Source organism: Onychomys torridus, chromosome 4 (genome assembly GCF_903995425.1).
Source record: "Onychomys torridus chromosome 4, mOncTor1.1, whole genome shotgun sequence".
Lineage (NCBI taxonomy): Eukaryota > Metazoa > Chordata > Mammalia > Rodentia > Cricetidae > Onychomys > Onychomys torridus.
The window spans coordinates 57,670,442-57,693,445 of NC_050446.1; the positions used below are offsets into that span (position 1 = coordinate 57,670,442).

Below are 23,004 nucleotides of genomic sequence, written 5' to 3' on the forward strand. Positions count from 1 at the left end.
TCTGCTGATGTGATCTTAGGGCTCAGTATAGCTGATGATGCCCCGCTTTCAATGGGTAGCTCTGGTCACATGTTTACTGTTCTGTTATGTAATTGTTAAAATGCCAGCAGTTGCTTTATTTTATTTTTTATTTTTTTGGTTTTTTGAGACAGGGTTTCTCTGTGTAGCTTTGTACCTTTCCTGGTACTCGCTTTGGAGACCAGGCTATCCTCAAACTCAGAGATCTGCCTGGCTCTGCCTCACGAGTGCTGGGATTAAAGGCGTGCGCCACCACTGCCAAGCATCCAGCAGTTCTTTATAACCAGTGAACAGTTACCTGTTACAGGAAGGTAAGGCTCTAGAAAAACTGCCTTAGCTCTGGAACAGTAGAGGTTTGTGTTGATGACTTCTCTAACCAGCACTGTGAGACTGTGTGGAGGGGCCCCAAAACAGCTAAAAACCCCACCCCAGTTGAGCTCAGGGCTCTCTGCTCTCACCACTTCATCTGACAGACAGACCAAGCTCAGAGCTTGAATATAATAATGGCCATTTGCTTTTAGATGTGGGATTCGGTCTCCATGGTGGTCTTTTGGGGGTCCCCATGGTCTGGACATAACTGTATCTCTAGAATGTTAGGATATACCATACCTTATGGCCTAAATGGTGGGTTATTGTATTCTAGCCTTAATTTGCTCCAGGGCCCTCCTCCTCTGCCCCATGGAAGTTTTCTGACAAGAACAAGGTGTTTTAGTTTTCCAGTGATCCAGAATTCTGTCCTTTTCAGCAGTGGGAAATGCTAAGTACATTGTTATTTGGGAGGGGCTATTCCATGCCTTAGACCACTGTACCCCTCACAAATTCACCTGGTGGCTTTTCTTCTAGCCTCTGACAAGCAAGTGACTTACCAAGGTGTCCACAATATTTAATCAGCTACTTTTTAATTTTATTTATGTGAGTGTTTAGCCTGCTTGTATATTTGTTCACCATTTCCATACCCAGTGCCATGGAGGTCAGAAGAGGGTGTCCGATCTGGAAACAGTTACAGATGAACTACAGGTGAACTACCATATGCTGGGTCCTGTGGAAGGGGAGCCTTTGTTCTTAACCACTGAAGCATCCCCTTTATGTACTGCTGGAGAGGGGAGAAGGGCTCTCAGCAACATTCTGGGTTTCTCTCCTGAGTCTCATGAGCCTTCTCACTTCTGGAAGAAGTGTTTCGCTTGGCAGGAAACTGCTACACAAGAGTAAGGTATATTTCAGCTTCATTATTTACTTCTCAGTATTTGGACAGCAGAGAGAGGTGGTTGGAAGCCCTCCAAAAGTAGAAAATACATTTCTACTAATAGGAAATCCATTTTACTGTTTACAAGTTAAAAAGTAAGAAATGTCCTGAAGTTCTTGGAATATCTAATCTGTGTACTTGGGTAGGCAGGAGAAAAAGAAACAGAATGTGAGGAGCAGAGTCACCACCTTTGCCTTAGTGGCCTTAGGTATTTATTCAGTTGTGTGTGTGTGTATTTTTTTTTGTTTGTTTGTTTTTGTTTTGTTTTTTTGAGCTGAGGACCGAACCCAGGGCCTTGTGCTTGCTAGGCAAGCGCTCTACCACTGAGCTAAATCCCCAATCCTCAGTTGTGTTCTGTATTTGAAACTGTTTAACTGGATTCTTTTCTGAGTTCTATGTCTCATCTCCTCCTTGTTCTGATTCTGACTTAGGCCTGCACTGTTTCTTCATATTTCTCAGCTCCACTTGAAGTAGATGTTTATGGTATATTGTTCTTTTCTGGGGTGTCTTTCTCATGCTTTCATTGCTGAAACAGGTGTCATTCCCTCTTTTATCATGCTAATTTAGGAGGTTGGAATTATTCTTCTCTTCTCCCTTTTCTCTTCCTCCCTTTCTTCTTCCTCCTCCGCCCTCCCACTCTTTTTCTTTTTGAGGTGGGGTCTCACTATGCAACCTTGGTGGGCCTGGAACTTCCTATGTAGACCACACTAGTCTGGAACTCAGAGACGTGCCTGCCTCGGCCTTCCCAGTTGTGCCTCCAGGCTGGACTGAGATTTGATTTTGATACTTGGTTCTTGATTCTCTTTATGTAGAACTTTTTTTTTTTTTTTTTAACTTAAAAAAGGTAAAGTCCAGGGAAGCCTTTCTAACTGCCTATTGGTCTCTGTCCTGTGGTTTTCTTGTAATATTTAGATATTTGGCAGCTGGCTTTTCGTTTTCCTTGGCTCTGTTTCACTTGCCCTCATATATAGGGACCTTGTCTTTTTCCATTTCTGCTGTCATTATTGTCAGTTTTAATTCAGTCGAGCCACATTGAAACCAGAGCTTTGAAAAGAAACAGCCCCTGTTCTTGGCGCTGCCTGTGCTCTTTCTGTAACCTCTCGGCAGAGTCCAGGCTGCAGCTGGCTGAAGGGAAGAAAAGACTCTGGAACCAGTTCCGCCTCACAAAGCAGAGTACAGGAAAGGGATTTGGAACTGAGGAAACACATACTGCACACCAAGGTTCTGCTTTGAGGACGGTCTCATTTTTGCTCAGGTTCATTCAGTAATATGCGCTGGGCTGTTCTGTCTGTGCATACATTTCCACAAGCTGCTTTAGTGCTCACTGGTCCTTTGTCTTGTTATTATGTTCTTGATTGTTTTAGTACTTCCCACCATTATTTAGGATCAGGAAAGAGATTCCTATATTGCCTTGAACCTCTGTCTCAATTTTAGTAACACACCCATCTCCATTTCTGTGCCTTCTCACAGAGTCTCACACCTAAATTCATAAGGGGTATAATTTCAATGTGGATGTAACTGACAGTATCAAATTATAGTCATAATTGCCTTTGAAAAGAGGTTTCTAACCCCCACTGGGGGTTTTATTAGTCTATGGCTCTTGGAGAGTACTACCATCTCTGTGGCTTTTTACAATAACCCCAGTGTTAATGCTCCCTCCTTCTGTAGTGTCTTCCCTACCCTCTCTAAATCTCTACCCCCAGGACAACTGGCTCCCTCAAAAGCCCCCTTCCCTACCCCTCCAAGTGTCAACCAACATCCACCAAGTCAGCTGGAAGCAGTTTTTTGGGAGAAACAATGCCCCTGTTCATGTTCACCTGCTTATTTATAACAAGCAAAAAGTTTGGAATGTTAGGATTCTGCCACTCCAGCTATATGATTGCACATGCACAGTTCAGTAGCTAAGCAAGGGGTCTTACATCTTATGTCATCTGTGTGCTGCGCAATCTGAGCATGCATGGCATAGCTCCATAAGCCCACACGCACATGTGCAGGGGGAATCATTAAAAAGGCAGTCATGGTCTCCTCCCCTCTTTCTTTTGCTCTCCTTACCCATATCTCTCCCTTGCATGTGTTTTTCACAGTCCGGGTCACTCTTCTGCCTCCCCTCAACCCACAATAAAGCTCTGATACTGGTTTTTGTCATGCCTCGTGACCTTTCCTCACAGAGTAAAAGTGCCGCATTCACAACCAACAACACAACCTCTGCACCGAAGACTCAGGGACATTGCAGAAGACCAGGCGACCAGGAAGTCTGCAAGATTGTGTCTTCTAGCTATTACAGGGAAGTTACTTAAACATGGCTGCTTAACCAGTACTTCACCACTGACAACACCAGCTGACATGCCAGTGTGGATGGGTGAAATCTTACAAGGTCCCACACCTAGATGGAGTGCTTCCATGCTATATAAGCAGTTAACAATTGCTGAGAGATAATTAGTATTCCAGGATGAGTGTCCTAATTGATTATATAATACCAACTAGTGATCCCTAAACACATGTGTAAAACTAAGTGGACTCATGAGGTGACATTTGCATATTTATTTATATGTAACAGTAAATAATAAGAGGCCATGGGTTTGAGATGGAGTAGGGGTCATGGGAGCATGGGAGTAGTTAGAAGAAGGAGGGGAAATTATGGAAATACATTTGATTTTTAAATTTGAGATGCACTAGAGAACTGTTGTGTTTTCTGGGCTCTGGTACAACTCTTGCTTTAAAATGTACTAAAAAACACATAAACAATTTAAAAACCACATGGTTCTGCAAACCAAAACTTTGTGCAAAAGATTGCCTGAATATTGTCATTGGTTGTATTAGTTAGTTGTGAATATTTAAATGTTAAAATTTGTTTAATGCTTCATGTATCTTGGTGTTAGTGTATATGGTCGAGGCTGAGGTATGCACACATTTTTGGTATAAAAAGTTTTGATTGCTCAGGGAGCATGAACAGCTTTTTAGATCCAAGTTTCAGCAAATGGGGAGGAACCAGATGGCAGAGTTCCTGGGCAGGGTCTCTGAACGCTTCTGTAAGAGATGGATCAGTGAAACAAATTTGTTAGGGACTTTGTGTTATGCCTTGAACTACTAAGTTATTTGTGTGATTGCTATGTGGAACAGATAGTCCACCTAGCTGCTGCTTAGGCACTAACCCTTCCAGAGGTAGCTTTGAAATGCATCCAGGGAAGTTAGAGTTCTTTTCTTAGAAACACTTCTCAGATGCAGGTGTGCCTCCACCTTGTGGTGACTAGCAAGAAGTGTCCAGATAGCAGCTAGAAAATGTGAGGTGAAAATGCCTAAGCGTTTGGAAATATTGAAATACTTTTTACATCTTTGTACCTTTTTGCCATATATGAGTCTTGATTTTGACTTTATAATAATACATACTTGGTTTTATTATAAAGGATCAAAAGTATACTGGGGCAAAAAGGAGCAGGTATAAATAAGTTTTGTTTTTCTTCAGTGTTTTCCTTTGAACAGAATAAAAGAATTGAAGCCCCTATTTAGAAAAGCAGAACTAAGGAAAAGTCAAAATTTAGTCGCAGGAATCTCTGCTGTAGGCTAGTACAGCTTCTTCAGTTGTTACAGTTCATGGTTTCAGCCCATGCTTAGCTGCTCCATTGCCTTAAGTTTGTGGTGAAGCAGTGTACCATGGTGGGAAGGTGTGGAGAAGGAAAGGTGCTTGCCTCATGATGGCTGGGTAGCAGGGGTGGGTGGGGCATGTGTGGTTGAGAGTAAGAGGTATCCTACTATGCCAGGGATGCCATCAAATCATAAGATCAGGAATGCCATCAAATCATAAGATCAATTAATTCTCTGAAGAGGAGAAAAACCCTTACAGTCTAAACCCTTCACATGGCAACCAAGCTTTTAACACATTGGCCTTTGGGGCCATATACGGACCATGATGATGTCCATAGGAATCTGTACTTGGAGCAGGCAAGCATCATAGGTGTTCCTTTCGGCATCACTTACTATACTTTGCAAAGTGAAGACCTGTGCATGTTTTTCTTAGACACAAAGTATATGGAACAAAGTCACCAAGTAGGACCAGTCTTCTATATCTAAGAGTGAATTAAGAGCATAGGAAAAAGTGAATGTTAACCTAATCATGAAATTATCAAGACCTGGACAAAGGCAGTCAAAAGCATAATGGAACATGGTTGGTAGGTAGGAAACATTTCTGGATGAGAAGTAAAGGACTCCATTTAGTCAATTCTATGGAATAAAGGCACCCCCCTCCCCATTCCAGTGTCAGAACTGGAAGCATTATGGTAAGTTGGATGGATGGCTTAGAGGGTAAAGGAGTTTGCCACTAAAGCTGGTAACCTCAGTTCATACTCCAGAACCCATATGATGAAAGAAGAGAACCAAATGTCATAAGTTGTCCTCTGATCTCCACATGCACACTGTGGCATGTACACATTCACACGCATACACACATCCAATAAAAACAAAAAACAAGGCCAGGCAGCAGTGGTGCACACCTTTAACTCTGTGAGTTCGAGGCCAGCCTGGTCTACAAAGTGAGATCCAGGACAGGCACCAAAACTACACAGACAAACCCTGTCTTGAAAAATCAAAAACCCAAACCCAAAACCAAAATGAAACAAAAAACTAGAAGATACATGAACAGAATGCAAGAGATTGGTTGAAGATGCCAGTGTGAAAGTGTGAGGGTCCTATTTCCAACATAGGTCATGCAGTGTAACAGTGGGGCCAGCCAGCGGGTAGAGATGTTCATCGGCAGTACCAGAAGTTTGTGAATATGGACTGAGAATATGTGACCAATAGTGAAAGATGTAAACATCAACCACAAAGAGAAATGTCTGGCCGGCGGTGGTGGTGCACGCTTTTAATCCCAGCACTTGGGAGGCAGAGGCAGGTGGATCTCTGTGAGTTCAAGGCCAGCCTGGGCTACCAAATGAGTTCCAGGAAAGGCACAAAGCTACACAGAGAAACCCTGTCTGAATAACAAAAAACAAACAAACAAAAAAATCTGAAGCCCTAAGTATGGATTCTTCATTCAGGGAGAAATGGGAAAAGTGGGGAAATCTGAGTCAAAGAGAAGCAGAGATTAGGAGATTGACAAGCAATTTAAAGGTTGAATGAGACTTTGCTCCAATTGATTAATTTTATATTCTTTCTAAACCCTAAGGTAAACACAGTAGAAGTTTTTGTGAGTTGGGATAATATAAAGCTGTTAATTCTTTGAGCTCTGTCTGAAGCTGTAGCACATTCACCCCGTATCTCCTGTATGCCATGGACTATGTGGGGTATTGAGGATAGAGAATCCCTCACCTACACAAGTCAACTTGAACTTTGTTAGTAAAGTCTGCCTATAAGGAAAAGTGTGCTGTTCTGGTTCAAATTGTGCTTGAGTGCTTGCTAATGGCCATTATGCAAAATGAAAGAGCAGTCCACATTTCTGGATCATTTGCCTCTGAGACTTTGTTCATAACAGCCCCACACAGAAAACCTACACCTTTCTTCCTTCACATCTGAACTCCTTTATGATCTCACTAAAGCTGTATCAGTGAGCACCTGTCATTGGGCAGTTTATAAAACAAAACAAGAAACTCATCACTCTAGAGAGGAACCCTAAATATAATTGTTCTCATTATACAGACAGGGACATCGAGTCAGTGCAGATATGTTAGGTCATGGGACTAATAGAGAGTTTTATTTAAGCCTGGTTTGTCTAATGTTAAAGCCAGTTAGAAGAATAGGAACTTAATAAATATGAACAACTGTAATTGGCATACATTCATCACCAATTTGCAAGTAGGCAAATGTTTTCCAAAGCTTATGTGTTCATTATGAAACAAAGTGCAAAATTCTAGTAGAAAAATCCAGCAATGTGATACAACATAGAAGTACAATGAGTTATAAACTTTTGAGATATGGTAGACTCATTAAATTACTCTTGGTATAGAATTAAAAACCTATATACCTGTTATAAGATGTGAGTATCACTCATTGGCCATTTTCTTTAACCTCCTGTGTATTTATAATTTATCCTCAAAGATCCGTGTTCTCATGTTTCCCAAACATGGCTCGAATGCATTGACTTCACAATCATGATTAAAGAGTTAATTTACTAAATGTTGAAAGGGACAATCAATAAACATTATTGTTCTAGTAAGTATGTCAACTTTAAAGCTTCTTAAGTGAAGCTAATATTTTAACACATTTGATACATTCTTGGTAACATTGTAGCATTAATGAGCTTTGAAAATTTAACAGCCTTGAGTGTCAGACCTATGTATGCTAATATTAATTGATGAGGTTTTCTTTTCCAAAGAGAAGAAAGGCTGCTACAGCTTAGACAACAATGAGCAAAACACAGCAATGCCAGTCTGCCCTTCCGTCCAGAGACGTGACCTTTCATAGAGAATGCATAAACAGCCTGAACATAGTCAGGTGTTGAATAGTTTGGGTTTGCAGTTTAGGTAGCAGTCAAGCATGTTTATTGACTTGTCTATCTGTAAAATTTGTGCCTTTTTAACAATCACCTCAGTATAGATTTACAAAGATGGTAATGCCACCAAAGCAAAGGGCTGCTAACACAACCGTAATGAAATGCTGGCTTGGAAAGTCACCTTTATAAGACCGTACCAGTGAAAACATATCTTTAACACAGTTCTAAGTACATGGGCAAATAGAAAGCACAGGATGTCAGTCATTACTGTTTGTGTGGAGTGCATCAGATCTTGGGACTCTTGTAATTCCACTTTAAGTAATCCTCAGTTCTAACGAGGCAAGTCTATTGTTATTTAGAATCATACCCAGAGTATCTATCATATATTTTCTTCTGCAATCTAACAAAGACCCCTCTGCCCATTGAGGTTAAGTAGGTGGGTTTGGTAGCAAGATGAAAAGTAGGATGTGATGCTCTGGAAGACCCCACCAGTGAACTGAAGCAGCCTGCTTCTTCTAGCTCCTAAATGTGTGGAAAGAAGTAGTCAGACATGGGCTCCTGACTTTTCTGAGGTGGTAAGCAGCCAAGACAGCCCCAGATAGATGAGTTGTCCCCATTTTCCATCTGGAATGTTCCTGTGAGGTGGCTACTTAGGGTGTCTCTTGTAGGGGAGTTTTCCTGTCCCAACTGCCTGCTCCAAAATAACACAGAGACTTAAGATTACTTATAAATGCTTGCCTAATAGCTCAGGCTTGTTACTAGCTAACTCTTACATTTAAATTAACCCATATGTCTTATCTATCCTCTGTCACGTGGCTTGTGGCTTATTACCTCATTTTCTACATGTCCTACTTCCTCTGTGTGTGCTAGTGTCTCCTCCCCCTGTGCCCTTCCTCATTCCACCATTCTCAGTTTGGCTTTCCCACCTAACTTTATCTTGTTCAGCTACTGGCCAGTCAGCTTGTTTATTAAACCAATTATAGTGACATATATTCACACAGTGTACAAAAGGATTATTCCACAGCAGTCTCTGTGACAATGAGAGGTGATTTTGTGGCAAAGGCGGGTAAAGGTACTTAAAAAGATGAGCTTTACTGGTTCTCAAAGTCCCCTTGTGTCAAGGAAGGGAGCGAGTGAGGCTGGATACTCACTGGGAGCCATCTTCACACTCTGAGGATATTCACACAGTAGGTCTGTTAAAGAATGAAAGCAAAGATGATTGGAAGTCAGATGTGAAGTCTCGGGAGCAAGGATGAATGACTATGCCCTCAGAAAACATGACTATTTCTCAGGCTAACAATTTGGTACACCCATAAGTCATACCCAGGACCCCACAATGAGACTTGCACAGCAATGGCAGGCTACATGGCAGGGATCAAACCAATTCTTTAGTTCTTCTGGCTTCCCCTTGGCTCAGAGGCCAGCTTGAGAAGAGGAGGATGATCAGAACAGCTATATTTTTTTTGAGTTTGTTGAGTATCTCCCAGTTTAGAGGTTGTTCCAGCTGGACCTATTAATTGGCATTTTTATAGTATCCTTGTCCTCCTACATCTTTCTGAACAGAGTGAAGTGTTAAAAAGAAATTAATTGAGTTATAAAAAGACTTTCTTTGCGTATTTCAGAAGTAATGCAAATCTGAGAATTTGCCAAATTTGCCAGTTTTACTTTTCGCTCTCTCTCTCCGCGGATCTGGGTTCACTTTTCACTCAGGAAATTAAGGTAAGCAGAAGAGAACTTCCACAGGCCTCTAGCCTACATCTGCTCACTCACATCTTATGTGATCTGTAATGATTTGTCTCAGTTGTCAGCTTGCTTGGCTCAAGAAGCACTTGGGGCATTAATGTCTATGAGAGCTTTTCCAGGGAGGACTCACTGACTGGGGAAAGACACGCTGTTGTGTGGTTAGCATGAACCTGTGATTTAGTGTCCCAGACCGAATAAAAAGGGAAAAGAGAACTCCAACTGAGCATTCCCCTCCCCTCTGGTTTCTACTCCGCCAGCCACCTGCCATCGTGCCTTCCTCGCATGATGGTCTGTATCCCTTCAGACTGTGACCCAAAGTTAAGTCTCTCTTCCCTCCTTGCTCTGTATAAGGCATTCTGTCAAAATGAGAAAAATAACTAAAATACTGTCTTCACTCCTGTGAATGTAGAGGGGTCGCCTGCTCTCTCTTCTGGGGCAACTCTTGATTATTTTTGCCCACTAAAATAATCCCTACCTTTCTTTGAGTCATTATTTTATTTTAATTGTATTTTGCATGCATTCATGTCTGTGTGAGGGTGTCAGATCCCCTGGAACTGTAGTTATAGTTATAAGCTGCCATGTGAGTGCTGGGAATCGAACCTGGGTCCTCTGGAAGAGAGTCAGTGCTCTTAACCCCCTGAGCCATCTCTCCAGCCCCAAGTCATTAGATTTTTCCCCCCTAAGGGTGGTCCATCATGAAACATATGGTTCTACATCTCATTAAAAACAAGAACAGTATAATTTATCTTACTTTAGTTATATATCTCTCTATTTAGTGTATATCAAAATTTTACAACTACAAAAAATGTCTTCCTCCAGTGCTTACAAAACTCATATGACAGTAAGTTTTCACCATGATCATTTCACTGATGATGGTCTTATGAAGGCAAATGATATCTTCCATGTTGGTGAATGCAACTTGCTTAGCCCATCACCAGCCTTTGCCACAGCAGATGCTCCCTTTCTCATACCTCCATGCAACCTTATAAACTGATGGCTCTGGAGGTGAGGATGCACACCTGTAGTCTTAGTACTCAGGAGCTTATGGCAGGAGATACATTTCATCCCATGATTAAAGACCAGCCTAGATGACATGGAAAGACCCTGTATCAAAACAGAACAAAACATTCATGAAAATGAGACTACTAGATATTCAGATTCCGAGTTTACATTTAAGGAGAATCTATACATTATTTGGATTCCTAGATTGTTGATTTTAAGTTTTCTGTTAGGTTTCTGAAAACCATTCTATTCTTTATGTTTCAGTAAAAGTAAACTGAATGCACATCTCTTTGCATATAGACTTGAATATGCCAATAAACTGTATGTAGATACGTATTTCAGTAGATTAAGCTGAACTGAAACTATCCCTCATGCTTAGCATCTAATAAGATATTGATCTCAGATTGCATTTTCTTTATAATTGAATTTTGTTCCCAAATAAAAGATGTTCATTTTCAGGTTGCATTTAGTGAAATAAAAATGGAGTGTGTCATCAGTTTATTGTGTGCTCAGTGGAGGATTAAGCCCTTCATAGAATTAAGTATGGCATATTAAAAAGGAAGTATATTATCTTGGAGGATATTTTTTCCCTCAATGTACTTAATTGTATATATCTACTGTTATAAAAATTCTGTATTATCATACCCAATAATCAGAATATGTATGAAACTATAGAATTTTTTCTTATGAGTGACAACTAATCAAAGCCGTGATGCATTTACATAGATTAACCTATTTCTCAGGATAAAAATCAAGATTAGAGCAGATAGGTCAGAGGACTTAAAACCAATACAGAAAGGTCTTTAAATAGGAAGCAGTCTGCTGAAACTGCTGTGCTTTCCCTTCTTATGTTAGAGGCCTTCCTGTCATTCTTTTCCTTACAGTGAGATAGAAATTCTAGGATGCTAAGAGCAACAGATCATTTTTTGCATGATCTTTATTATCGCACAACTACAATGCTCCTGAGACTTCTTAGACGTTAATCACAGGGCTCTACCTGCAGGTGACGGCCTAACTCTTTGGAAGGTCTGGGTTTTATCCAGTGGTGTGTACTGGGTATGGAGTTTCCATTGCAGCAAAGCAATCTATTTCTGACCCTTTTACTTTACTTCAGCAGAAGGAGAGAGAGAGAGAGAGAAGTACCTCATGTTGGTTACCTTTGTATAGCTGTGTCCACAATACCTCACAGAGACAACCAGAGGACAGGCATGGTTTGGCTCCAGGTTTCAGAGGTCAGGTCCATGATTACTTGGTTGTATGCAGACTGGGTAGAGTACCATAGTGATGGGAGCTTGTGGCAGAGGACAGCTGTGCATGTCAGAGTAGACCATGAAGCAGAGAAAGCATGACAGGAACCAGGATCCCAGCTTAGTCTTCAATGGCCTATGCCTAGTTGCCTACTTCTTCTGGCTGCTAAACCCCACCTCATAAAGGTTCTACAACCTCCTGAAACAGTGCCACCATTAGAACATTAGAACAGCCTGTGTGTGTTAGGGGAGGCATGGGAGGCGTTTTGGATTCAAACAATAGCATGCTACAGTAAAATTAAGTGTAACACACCGGTTCTCATTTTTCAGGCCTCAGGAAAATGTCCCCATGTTTCTTGTCCTAAGTCTTTTAAACAAAATCAATTGTATTTGCATGCTGTGAAGAATGAGTGTTGTGATATTTACACAGTGAAGGACATTGCTTCAAAGTGTGGGTGAATGTAAGCACAGAAGCACCAAGCCTTTCAGTAAGATGACTTCAGTGGACACTACAGTGCCTGGTGCTAATTTCTTGTCTCTCTTTTGTTTGTCTCATACTTTTCATTGCTGTGACAGATACTTGATGGAAATGAGGAGGAAAGATTAGTTTTTGGCTGATGGTTTCAGAACTTTTCATACTTTGTTTGTATAAATAGAGTATATGTGTATATATGTATATGTACATGTATATGTACATGTATATGTATAGTAAAGGCTTGATTCCTAGGTACACACACACACACACACACACACACACACACACACACACACACACATATGGGCCTCTTAAGGGCACATTTCATATCTTCATATCAATTTGCTATCATTTATTTTAATTCAACTTTAATGCAAATATATGCACATTTAAACACCTTGGAAGAAATTCTCTAACAATTCTTTTAATTACTTGGGAGTGTGCACAAGTAAAAGTTGTGATTAAACATATTTAATTAAATTGGAAAACTATGGGCTCTCATTTTTTTAAAACAGTTGTTCCAAAAGTGAAGCTCTGGAAAAACAGAAAAATTACAAAGACTTTCCTGGGGAATAGAATAAGGCAAAGTGACGCTTCTCCTTTGGAGTAGTGGCTTTTTTTTTTTTTTTTTTTTTTTTAATGATGGGAACAAAAATATACCTAAAAGCAAAGCTTCTAGAAAAACCATTTGTTCTTCCCTGTCTTGTATCGTACCTCAAACTTGACCTTGGCCTCCCACCTGGCCTTGCATTTCAGGGCTGGGTCTCTAAAGACATCCTTGTTGACAACTGTTTTGTCCAAGGGGATGTCCACAGAGTACCTTGTGGGCAGGAGGTGATTGTAGTTATAAACTTTCACAAAGGACTTGATTTTTGACCTCTTGGTGATTTTCTTCTTGCCCATGGCAGCTGTCACTTTTCGGGGATAGCGGTCAATTCCAGCCACCTGGGCATGGCTGTAAGGGCGGTCTGAGGTGCTATCATCAATGTTCTTCATGATGATGGCTTTGCGTCCAGAGAAGCATCCAGCCAGGACCAGCACCACTTTCCCGGGTTTCATGAACTTGCCCATTTTGACAGTAAGGAGCCGGTACCCAGCAGAAAGGCAGAGTAGTGGCTTTTAGAGGGCATTGTGGCTACAGGCTTGTCTTCTTGAATTCCTTGCTCTGGAGAAACAGCTGCACCATAAGGACAGTCATGCAGCCCTCTGGAAACACCTACTTGTGTTAGCAAGGAACTGAGGCCTCTGGGAACAGCTATGCAGCTCAGCCACCCTGGCTTGAGATGACCACAGCCCCAGCTGACAGCTCAGTTGTAGATGCTTTGAGTCACAGTGAGTCAGCTTAGCTGCTTTCATATTTTTAGACTAATAGCCAAGAAGTAATCAATGTTGATTGTTCAAAGACGCCATGGTGTGGGGAACTTAGGTCATGTAAAGATCTAGTACCACCTCCTTTATTCTAACAGCAGCCACACAGATGGTTTAAAAATGTCTCACAACACACCATTCCATTTTTGACAGCCGTCCAATGGCCCTGCAATTGCTTCAGAGCAAGATGAAAGTCTTTACTGGCCTTTATGATCCGACTTCCTCTTTTGTGTTTCTTTGCTGACCTTATTGGTCCTCTTGATCCCTCATGTACTCAGACCCAGCCACCCTCTTAGGTGTCCTTCACATACCCCAAGAATGCTCCCCCCTTTGTGTGGGTGGCTCCTGCCAGCTGAAAAGGCCAGGTACCTACTTACCCAACATCATAACTTTCTTAAGGACTGTTCAGATATGTCTGCTCCTATGAAGTAAACTTTGATCACCTTCTTCATGTAAAATTGTACCCCCGTCCCTAGCTCTAAGACTCCTTATACCCTTTGTTCAGTTATAGCACATTCATTGTATTATATAATGCCCCTCCCCGTCCCTAGCTCTAAGACTCCTTATAGCCTTTGTTCTGTTGTAGCACATTCATTGTATTATATAACGCCCCCCCCCAAGCTGAGGATCGAACCCAAGGCCTTACGCTTGCTAGGCAAGCGCTCTACCACTGAGCTAAATCCCCCAACCCCTATAATTCACTTTTTAATGATTCTATTATGTAATACTTACTGTTTACTGTTTTCCTCTCCAAAATGGCAGAAATCTTTACCCATTTCTTGTTAATATATCACAAGTATCTAAAGTAGTGCATGATCACTGTAGATGTTTATTATGTATCTGTTGTCCGATTTTTCTCATTTCTAAAATCTTTTTAAGTTTACCTCCTAATTGCAGACACTTACTCCATTCCAAGGATTGAACCCTAAGGCTTTCCATGATCAACCTGATGCTTTCGAAGAATGTATACAAACTCCAAAAACATGGGCTTCACCATTCACTCAACAGATATCATTTTCTTTTGTAAAGTATATATGTGTACATGCTTACACGTGTGAGTGTTTGTGTGCGTGTACGCATGAGTGTTATGTATGCACATGGAGGCCAGAGATCAATGACCCTGTGAGGCATCTTCAGGAATGCTGTCCTCCTTTTTTGAGTCAGGGTTTCTCCTTAGCTTGGATCTCACTAATACGGCTATGCTGCCCCCAAGAATCATCTTGTCTCTGCCTCTCCAGCATTGGGTGCTAGTTTTATGCTAACTTGATACAAGTTAGAGTCATTTGAGAAACAGGAACCTCAATTGGGAAAATGTACCCAGCAGATTGGTCTGTGGGGCATTTTCTTGGTTGTTATAGGAAGGCCCAGCTTACTGTGGATGGGGCCACTCCTGGGCTACTGATTTAGGTGCTGTAAGAAATTAGGCTGAGCAAGCCATGAGGAACAAGCCAGTAAGCAATACTTCTCCATGGCCTCTGTATCAGTTCTCACCTTCAGGTTCCTGCCTTACTGGAGTTCCTGTCCTGATTTCCATCCATGATGAGCTGCTACCTGGAAGTGTAAGATGAAATAATCCCTTTCCTCTACAGTTGTGTGTAGTCATGGTGTTTTTTTCACAGTGACAGAAACCCTAAGACACTGCGATTATAAGCTAGTGCCACCATACCCAACATTTTCATGTTGGTTCTGGGGTTCAAACCTAGATCTTCAAACATGGGAGGCAAGTTCTCCACCAACATAGCTGTCTCCCCTGCTCAATATATAGCATTTTCTTTCTTTAAAAAAATCATTTATCTTATATGTATGGATATTTTGTCTGTATGTGTGTCTGTCTACCACGCATGTGTAGGGCCTGTGGAAGCCAGAAGAGGGCATTGGGTCTCTTGATGGCTCACTCGGTAAAACCCACTTGCTGCTCTAATCTGATGACATGACTTCTATCCCTGGAGCCCACATACAGGTGGGAGGAGAGAACAGATGCCACAAAGTTGTCCTCTGATTTTCATATGTGCATGTGCGTTCAGTAATAATAAATAAAATAAACTCTGAAAATGAAAGAAAACCATGTACAAGGTAAGGAGAAAGCTATCACTAATTTTTATGAAATATTTATAATAGCAGGAGGGGGTGTAGTCATAGAGGTCATACAACTATGATTCTCACTGAGAACGTAGGGTAGGATTACATGACTGTAAACGTGTATATAGTCTCCATTATTTGCAAAGGAAAGAGGTAGAAACAGGAGCATAGGTTGTGGAAAAGGCAGGCTCACTCTTGCCTTTCACTTGTCGCCCACATCTCGAATCCCAGCAGTCTGGCTTCTGACTGCATAATTGCTTCAAGAAAGTCTTATTTCTGAGTGCATTTTGAATTTACTGCTCCTTCGCTCTTATGTGCTGGAGGCCTTCCTGTACAATCCACCACAGCTTCCTCCATTCTTTTTTAGCAGACTGTCTTCCTAAAGAAGCCAATGTCTTCTATGTGCACTTCATGCTTGCTCCCTCTTCAGCCTACTGCAAAATGACTTTTGATCTCGACACTTTCTTGGACTGATTTGTGCTCAGATTTTTGAAAGAAAAAGCACATATGATTTGTTTTTAAACTTTCTACATAAATATTTTTTATTTTTGGTTATTACAGAGAGCACAGTTTTTTTGCAGTTTTCATTTAGTATTAGCCAAAGAGAGAAATTGAGCCTGTCAGTCAAGGAAAATATTTTCATGTCAGTTGAAATATTACCACCAGTTGCAAGTTTCACATTTTGAATTTTAAATATATATATGTGTATATATATATATATATATATATATATAAAATTTAATTTAGTTTAATTTTACATATCAGATTCTGTTGTGTTCCCCCCTTCCCATCTCCTCCAGGGCAAAGACTCCCCTGGGGATTCAGCTCAACCTGGTAGATTCAGTACAGGCAGGTCCAGCCCCCTCCTCCCAGGCTGAGCAAAGTGTCCCTGCATACGCCCCAGGTTCCAAACAGCCAGCTCACGCACTAAGGACAGGTCCAGGTCCCACTGCCTGGATGCCTCCCAAGCTAATCAACTGTCTCACTTATCCAGAGGGTCTGATCCAGCTGGGGGCTCCTCAGCTATTGGGTTCATAGTTCATGTGTTTCCATTAGTTTGGCTATTTGTCCCTGTGCTTTTTCCAATCTTGGTCTCAACAATTCTCGCTCATACAATCCCTTCTCTTTCTCGCCAATTGGACTCCTGGAGCTCCACCTGGGGCCTGGGAATGTATGCTGGGGTTTTTTCTCTTTTTTGTTTCCAGGAGAGGTTTTGATAGCGGGCAGCCTGCCTTTCTGCCTTTCTGAATTTGGCTTTTCACTTAGTTCACTTGAGCACAAACTCAATGAAGCTTTGTTCAGCTGGAGACTTTCCTATAGAAAAAAGTTTTCATGGACGCTTTCTCCTTTAGTCCCCAAACAGCATTGGGGGCAGCGTTCAGCTTCCCTTCTTCCCATTATATACATAAAGTGAAGAGCAGAACTTACTGTGTGCATATGCTCAGATCTGAGCTTCTTGACTCCAGTTGAGAGCTACCACTCAGTTATGCATCAGTTATCTGGACACAATACTTGTTCATAACTAACAATGTAGATAGAGCAGCCTTTCTTCCTTATAGCCATTTCCCCCTCTTATATAATAAGATCATACACTTCCAATAATTTAAACTTATTCTGATGCCTGTCACAATGTCATTCAGTGAGTTTTAGTGTTGAGTTTATTCACTTTATATCATAAAGTGTTCAAATTAATGTGACTACACAACAATAAAGGAGGGTTTGTTTTGGTTTACGGTTTCAGAAGGTTTAATCTACAGTTGCTTGGCTCCACACACTTGCTTAGAACATCCTGGAAGTGGAAGCCTGTGATAGAGGAGTGATGTTTTCTTAATGGCCAAACAGGAAATAGAAAGCAAGACAGGAAGCAGTCAGAGGTAGTATGTTCCCAAGGACCCCAATGACTTACTTCTGCCAGTATAGCCTCATCTCCTAAAGTTTCCAGAACATTCAGAAACAGTCTATCATCTGAGGGCCCAGATATACCACTCCTCAGCACATGCCCAAAGGACTTGACATTCGACTCGAGGGTATTTGCTTAGCCATTTTCACTGATGCCCTCTTCACAATAGCTAGAAAATGGAAATAACCTAAATGTTCTTCAACTGGTGAATGATTAATGAAAATGTGGTACATGTACACTATGGAATACTATTCAGCTGTAAAGAAAATAAAAGCATGAAATTTTCAGGTAAGTGGATGAAAATATATTGAGTGAAGTAACCCAGACCTATAAAGACAAACATTCTTTCTCATCTGTGGTTCCTAACTACAAATCTTCAGATGTGAGAATATAACTTGGAGCAAGTGTAAAAACCAGGAGAGTAAAAAGGAACCATTGCTGGGTTTGAGGCAGGGGCAATAAGGGGATAGCAGGATAGAAGTGATTGGGGAAAATGGTCAGGGACTTAAATTCCAGAGGTGGAAAGGAGAGCAGTATAGAAGGAGAGGAAGGAAGGAGGGTAAATAATAGGAAGGATGTCTGAAAAAGTCATTAGGACTCAACACTATGATCTATTCACTTGAAATTACATATACTACATATAAGCCAATGTGTATACATATATAGTTTAAATGAAAAAATTCCACTTGGACTGATAATGTTCTCAAGAGCCATAGATTATTTAACAACCCCCCCCCCCCATCCCCAGCAAAAGTCATTAGAAATGTCTTTTCAAATTGTTGGTCAGGTTTGTCCAAGAGAATCCAAAAACATTACAGGTTATTGCTATTGTCCTTAGTTATCTCCCAGAGGTGGAAGGGATGTCCTTATTTCAGAAGACACCATGCACTTTTTTTTTCCTCTTGGTTTTTTGAGGCAGGGTTTCTCTGTGTAGTTTTGGTGCCTGTCCTGGATCTCATTCTGTAGACCAGGCTGGCCTTGAACTCACAGAGATCCTCCTGGCTCTGCCTCCCGAGTGATGGGATTAAAGGTGTGCGCCACTGCTGGGTGACATCACACACTTCTGACAAATGGCCCTGAGATCCCTGAGCTAGAACTGACCTGAATGCTTCCTCCCTGAGGACAAAGCTTGCATGAGATGAGTAGGCGCTATGCAATCATTCAAGGGAGGAGAGCAACCAAGAGTCCTACCCAGCTATGACACGTATGAGCCACAACAATGACCAGCATGACATGATAACCCTAAGGGTGCACAAGTGGTACTCATATCTTGGCAGTAACCAAAAGCACTCTAACTGGACTTAAGGCTCAATCAACATAGGGAAAACACACCTAGTACCAGAAACTTAGCTACCTACCCAGGGTTAATGAGGTTGTGACTCTTACTGGAGAGCCTACAACTACTTTACAAAACCAGTATAATTCTTGACTGCATTCTAATTATTTATCCTTATACCCACAGATAACTGTAGGTCTCACTTCTCAACAGAGACTTCTTTTGGGAGCAGAGACTATTACAGGAAACCACAACTGATCAAAACGGAGAGATCATGTGGTAACTAGTGTTGATCCTACTAAATGAGAATAAATACCATTACCCAAACTCTTTGGTCAAATTAAGTAAGCCTTATTTTCTGTTAGATAGGGCTATCTCCCTAAAGTGGGGTTTGAAAATATAGAATTGAACATAGGAAAAGGTAGGGCTTATATAGCCCACAAAACTTAAGACTAGAAAGTTTTCAAGGGTTGAAAGCTTTCCAGAGAATTTTGGTTATGTAGGAACTTGGCTGAATATTTCAAAATTATTTGGCAGAACATCTTGTCAGGGTATATTCAAAGTGTGAGTCAAACTCCATGGGTGGGGAGCATGTCAAATTCCAGAAAGAGGTTAAAGCACAGTCAACTTGAATCTTGCAGCAAGGAGAAATGAACTTGTTCTGGTCTTGTAACAAAATGGCTTCCATCCTTAAAATGGAGTCAGGCTGGTCTATCACTATCCTCAGCTGATGTATCTACAGCACAATTCCTGCACCTGAGGCTCAGTGATCATTGTTGGAGAGAGGGCAGAAAGACTGTAAGAACCAGAGGATCAGGAAGTTTGCTGTGAGATTTTTGTTTCAGAAATGTCTGGGAAGCTATGCCCGTGAAGTCTCAACAACATGGCTGCCTAAGCAAGACATGAATAGGGACAACAATACTAGACATAATAACATGGAAAGAAGAATTCTCAGGAGGTCCTACCCCCAGACAAAGAACTGTAGACAACTAAGTAATTCTTAGTGGGAGAAATAGTCTTCTCCAGGGAAGAGATCCCCAATTGGTTATCCAATACTAAGTGATCATTATATGTTTTTATGTCATAAGCAAGTTGTATTTGTACATTTACATACATACAGACACATAGACATACAGACCCACAGGTACACAGACATAGGTGTACACACACACACACACACACACACACACACACACACACACCCCAATGAAAGAAACAGAGGCCATGAATGTGAAAAAGAGCTAGGGAGGGAGTACATGGGATAGGCTGGAGGGAGGAGAAGGAAGGGGCAAAATGATGAAATTATATTTTAATTAAAAATAAGAATTATTAAAAATAAAATAAACAAAAATTAGGAAATAAACTGAGTCACCCCTCTGCTAAGTGTTACTAGTATTGTCTTTATTGCAAGACATTTAAAAGGGCATTTTGAGGTATATTATAAAATGTTGAGTTCATTTTGTACACAATAGCTTGAAATGTGAATGTCAGAGAGAAGAAAAATTTCAGTAAATGACTATGAGGTATTTGATGAAATTCATGAGCTAACAGTTACAAAAGGTTTTCAGCTCTGATCTCAAAGGAAATGAGTCCTTTAATTTTACCCTTACTATTGATACATATTTTCTGTACATAAGAAGTCTGTGAGTACTTAACTGACATAATTATTAAAGGCAAGTTTGATGAAATGCATGGCATTTATGTAAAAATAGAGACTGTTTAAACTGCTAATTCTTTGAAATTTCCATAAGAACAAATTCAAGTACAGAATAGGGTTTAAGATTTAGTAAGAATTAAGGACTTTTCAGTCCTGTAATCCTTCTGTAATAACTATATTCATCATTTAACCAGCTTAAAAAGAGTAATAAAAATGTTAGTGTTGATTCTTGCCAGAGTTTGTGACTACAAGCTTAATTACATATGGTAAATAATTATGGCTGCAAATAGCTACTTGATTTATAATTTAGGCATTGAAATGTAATGAAATGCTTTGACTGTGCTCATAATCACAAGGGAAGTAATATGAGTCACACTTCAAATGCTAACACTTCCCTTTTGACCTTTTCCAAGTTATGGTTGTCTTCTCATCTTGAAGCAGATTACTTTTGGATTGATACTACTTTTGCAAAGGAGTTATACCTAGAGTCCTAAATATATTAACCTAGAAAATAAACTTCAAGCTGTTTTTACTGTTTTATAAAGGGCAAATATCTGAGTAAACTCAATAGAGAGCCACAAAGTGAATGAACAAAGTTTGTAAAGGAGGTAACTGAGTTTGTGTAACTATTAAAAATAAATTTAATATAATGGGATAGGTAAATCATATGAGTCAACCAGATTTATATTGAGAAGATATACATTAGTGTAAGTAAGTTTTGTCTATGTTCTGAGTCAGCTGAGAATTTTGAGGTACCATTCCACATGCTTCCAAATAACAGCTAAGTCAAGGTGGATGCTCTGTAATCCATTCCATTTATAGATGAGGCCCCTCAGGGAAGTCTGACTGAGATATGCAAATGAATGCACACTGCCTGGCAGCTGTGAGGTGCTGAGTCTGAGTCCCATCACTGTGTGAGAGTTACTCTTCATGAGTCCTGCTCCTTTCCTACCATCATCCTACCACCCCATGCGACCCTTCCATCATTTCCTGGTACTTTTTCCTTTCTTCTCTTGACTCTCTTTATCTATATCTGAATGACTGTATATTTCATACTCTTAGTGAATCTCAGGCATCAATTTGAGGTCTTGAGCTGATTTGTGATGAAATTTCAGCATCTATTTCTTAACTTTGTGCTTTAGCACTGGGTTTCAGTACATGGTTCGTATACAATGGGATTATTATAGACTGCCACAGGAACCAGGACTCATAGCATTTATCAGCACTTACAATATTCTTTCTAATCTTCTGAGTGATCTGTGTTCATGCCCACTCCCTCTGTTCTGTTCACAGAACCCCTATTTTGTAACGTGAATTGAATCATCCCTCACTTCCTTTCCAAACAGTTTTGAAGCTTCCTACTGTACTAGAATAAAATTCAAACAAGTCCATTCTGTTTGCCTCCTTAGCTGGTCCTTGTCCATGTCCCCCTTGTTCTCTTGGGCACAGCTACTCTCCTTCAGTCTGTTTTATCTTTAACTCCTTAGTTCCTCTGCAAATTTACGTCCTCTCCCAAGAGGCATTCTTCACCATCTTGGCTAAAGCTCTTCTTTCTGCAATTCCTTCATGAAGCTCAATTCTTTTTTTTTTTTTTTTTTGTATAGTTCCTAACTCCAGTTCACAACATGTATTCACTTCATTAATTTCTAAATCTTTCCAATCCATAAGCCTTTAAGTTCATTCAAAGTAATAATGCTTCCGGTGTTTACCGAAAGATTCTCATCACTCAGAGATTGTCCTGTATCTTATAGAGTTTCAGGAAACATTTCATTGAAGACAATTAATACATGAACCTAAAGAAGAGATTTACACAGGGCAAGAGGAGTCTCAGGGGATACAGGCTGTTGCAAACCAATCTTGTGATCCCAATTCAGTCCCTGAGACACACACGATGGAAGCAGAGTTATTAAAGCAAGTTATTCTCTATCTGCTGTGCACATGTGCTCATACACATTAAAACAAAAACAAAAACAGAAAAATATAAAAAAAAAGACTTAAAGGATCTAATTTTGAGGTAAGTTACAGAGAATGAAAATCTTAAAAAAGAGGAAGCACAGACTATATCCTTAAAGGCTGACCTTTATATTTATGTCATTGAAATGAAAATTATTATAGTAGGCAAATGGTTTTTGCCTGTACAAAAATCACTAGTGGTAGTGAAGGGAATTGAAATCTCTTATCTCAAAATATGCCACTTGGATTTAAGGATTGTTTGGTGCTGAAGGCAATGTCAGGAACAGCAGAAACAGAAAGCATGCTCTGCGTTTCCTTTTGTGAAAGTTTGTGCTGTTACTCCCACACTCAGGAGAGGGGGACGACCATTTTCACCACAGACTAAAGGTCAGCACTGAGATGGATCTGTGCGAACAAACCTAATTAAAATAAGTCTGCCTTTCACTAGTTCCCGTATCTGTTTAACCCTACCCTATGCCATGCTCTTTCTATTTATCATGGCACTTCCTCTGTATATTATTGGCTTTGCTAACATGGCATGTAGTTCCTGGGCCTAACCACTTGTTCATTTTCTATGAAGTTTCATCTACACGAAATAATAAAGTAATTGCATCAAGTTAAA

The 23,004-nt window shown here is 40.5% G+C and overlaps 1 protein-coding gene and 1 long non-coding RNA gene across 3 annotated transcripts in view; both read right to left on the bottom strand.

Moving 5' to 3' along the window:
- Positions 1-8,661: 8,661 nt before the first annotated feature.
- The window catches only part of LOC118583182, a 30,314-nt gene continuing 15,971 nt past the window's right edge, over positions 8,662-23,004 (bottom strand). The window contains exons 2-4 of one of the 2 annotated variants that reach the window (XR_004944830.1): positions 11,585-11,735; positions 10,445-10,529; positions 8,662-8,875 (exon numbers count right to left, since the gene is read on the bottom strand). This is a non-coding gene — a long non-coding RNA (uncharacterized LOC118583182). The remainder of the gene's footprint in view (positions 8,876-10,444; positions 10,530-11,584; positions 11,736-23,004) is intronic. The other variant, XR_004944829.1, reaches the window with a different exon arrangement.
- On the bottom strand, positions 12,825-13,328 carry LOC118583181 (60S ribosomal protein L27-like). Its single transcript, XM_036186576.1, has one exon. The coding sequence runs from the start codon at positions 13,218-13,220 to the stop codon at positions 12,825-12,827; it is 396 nt and encodes a 131-aa protein (XP_036042469.1). The 5' UTR covers positions 13,221-13,328.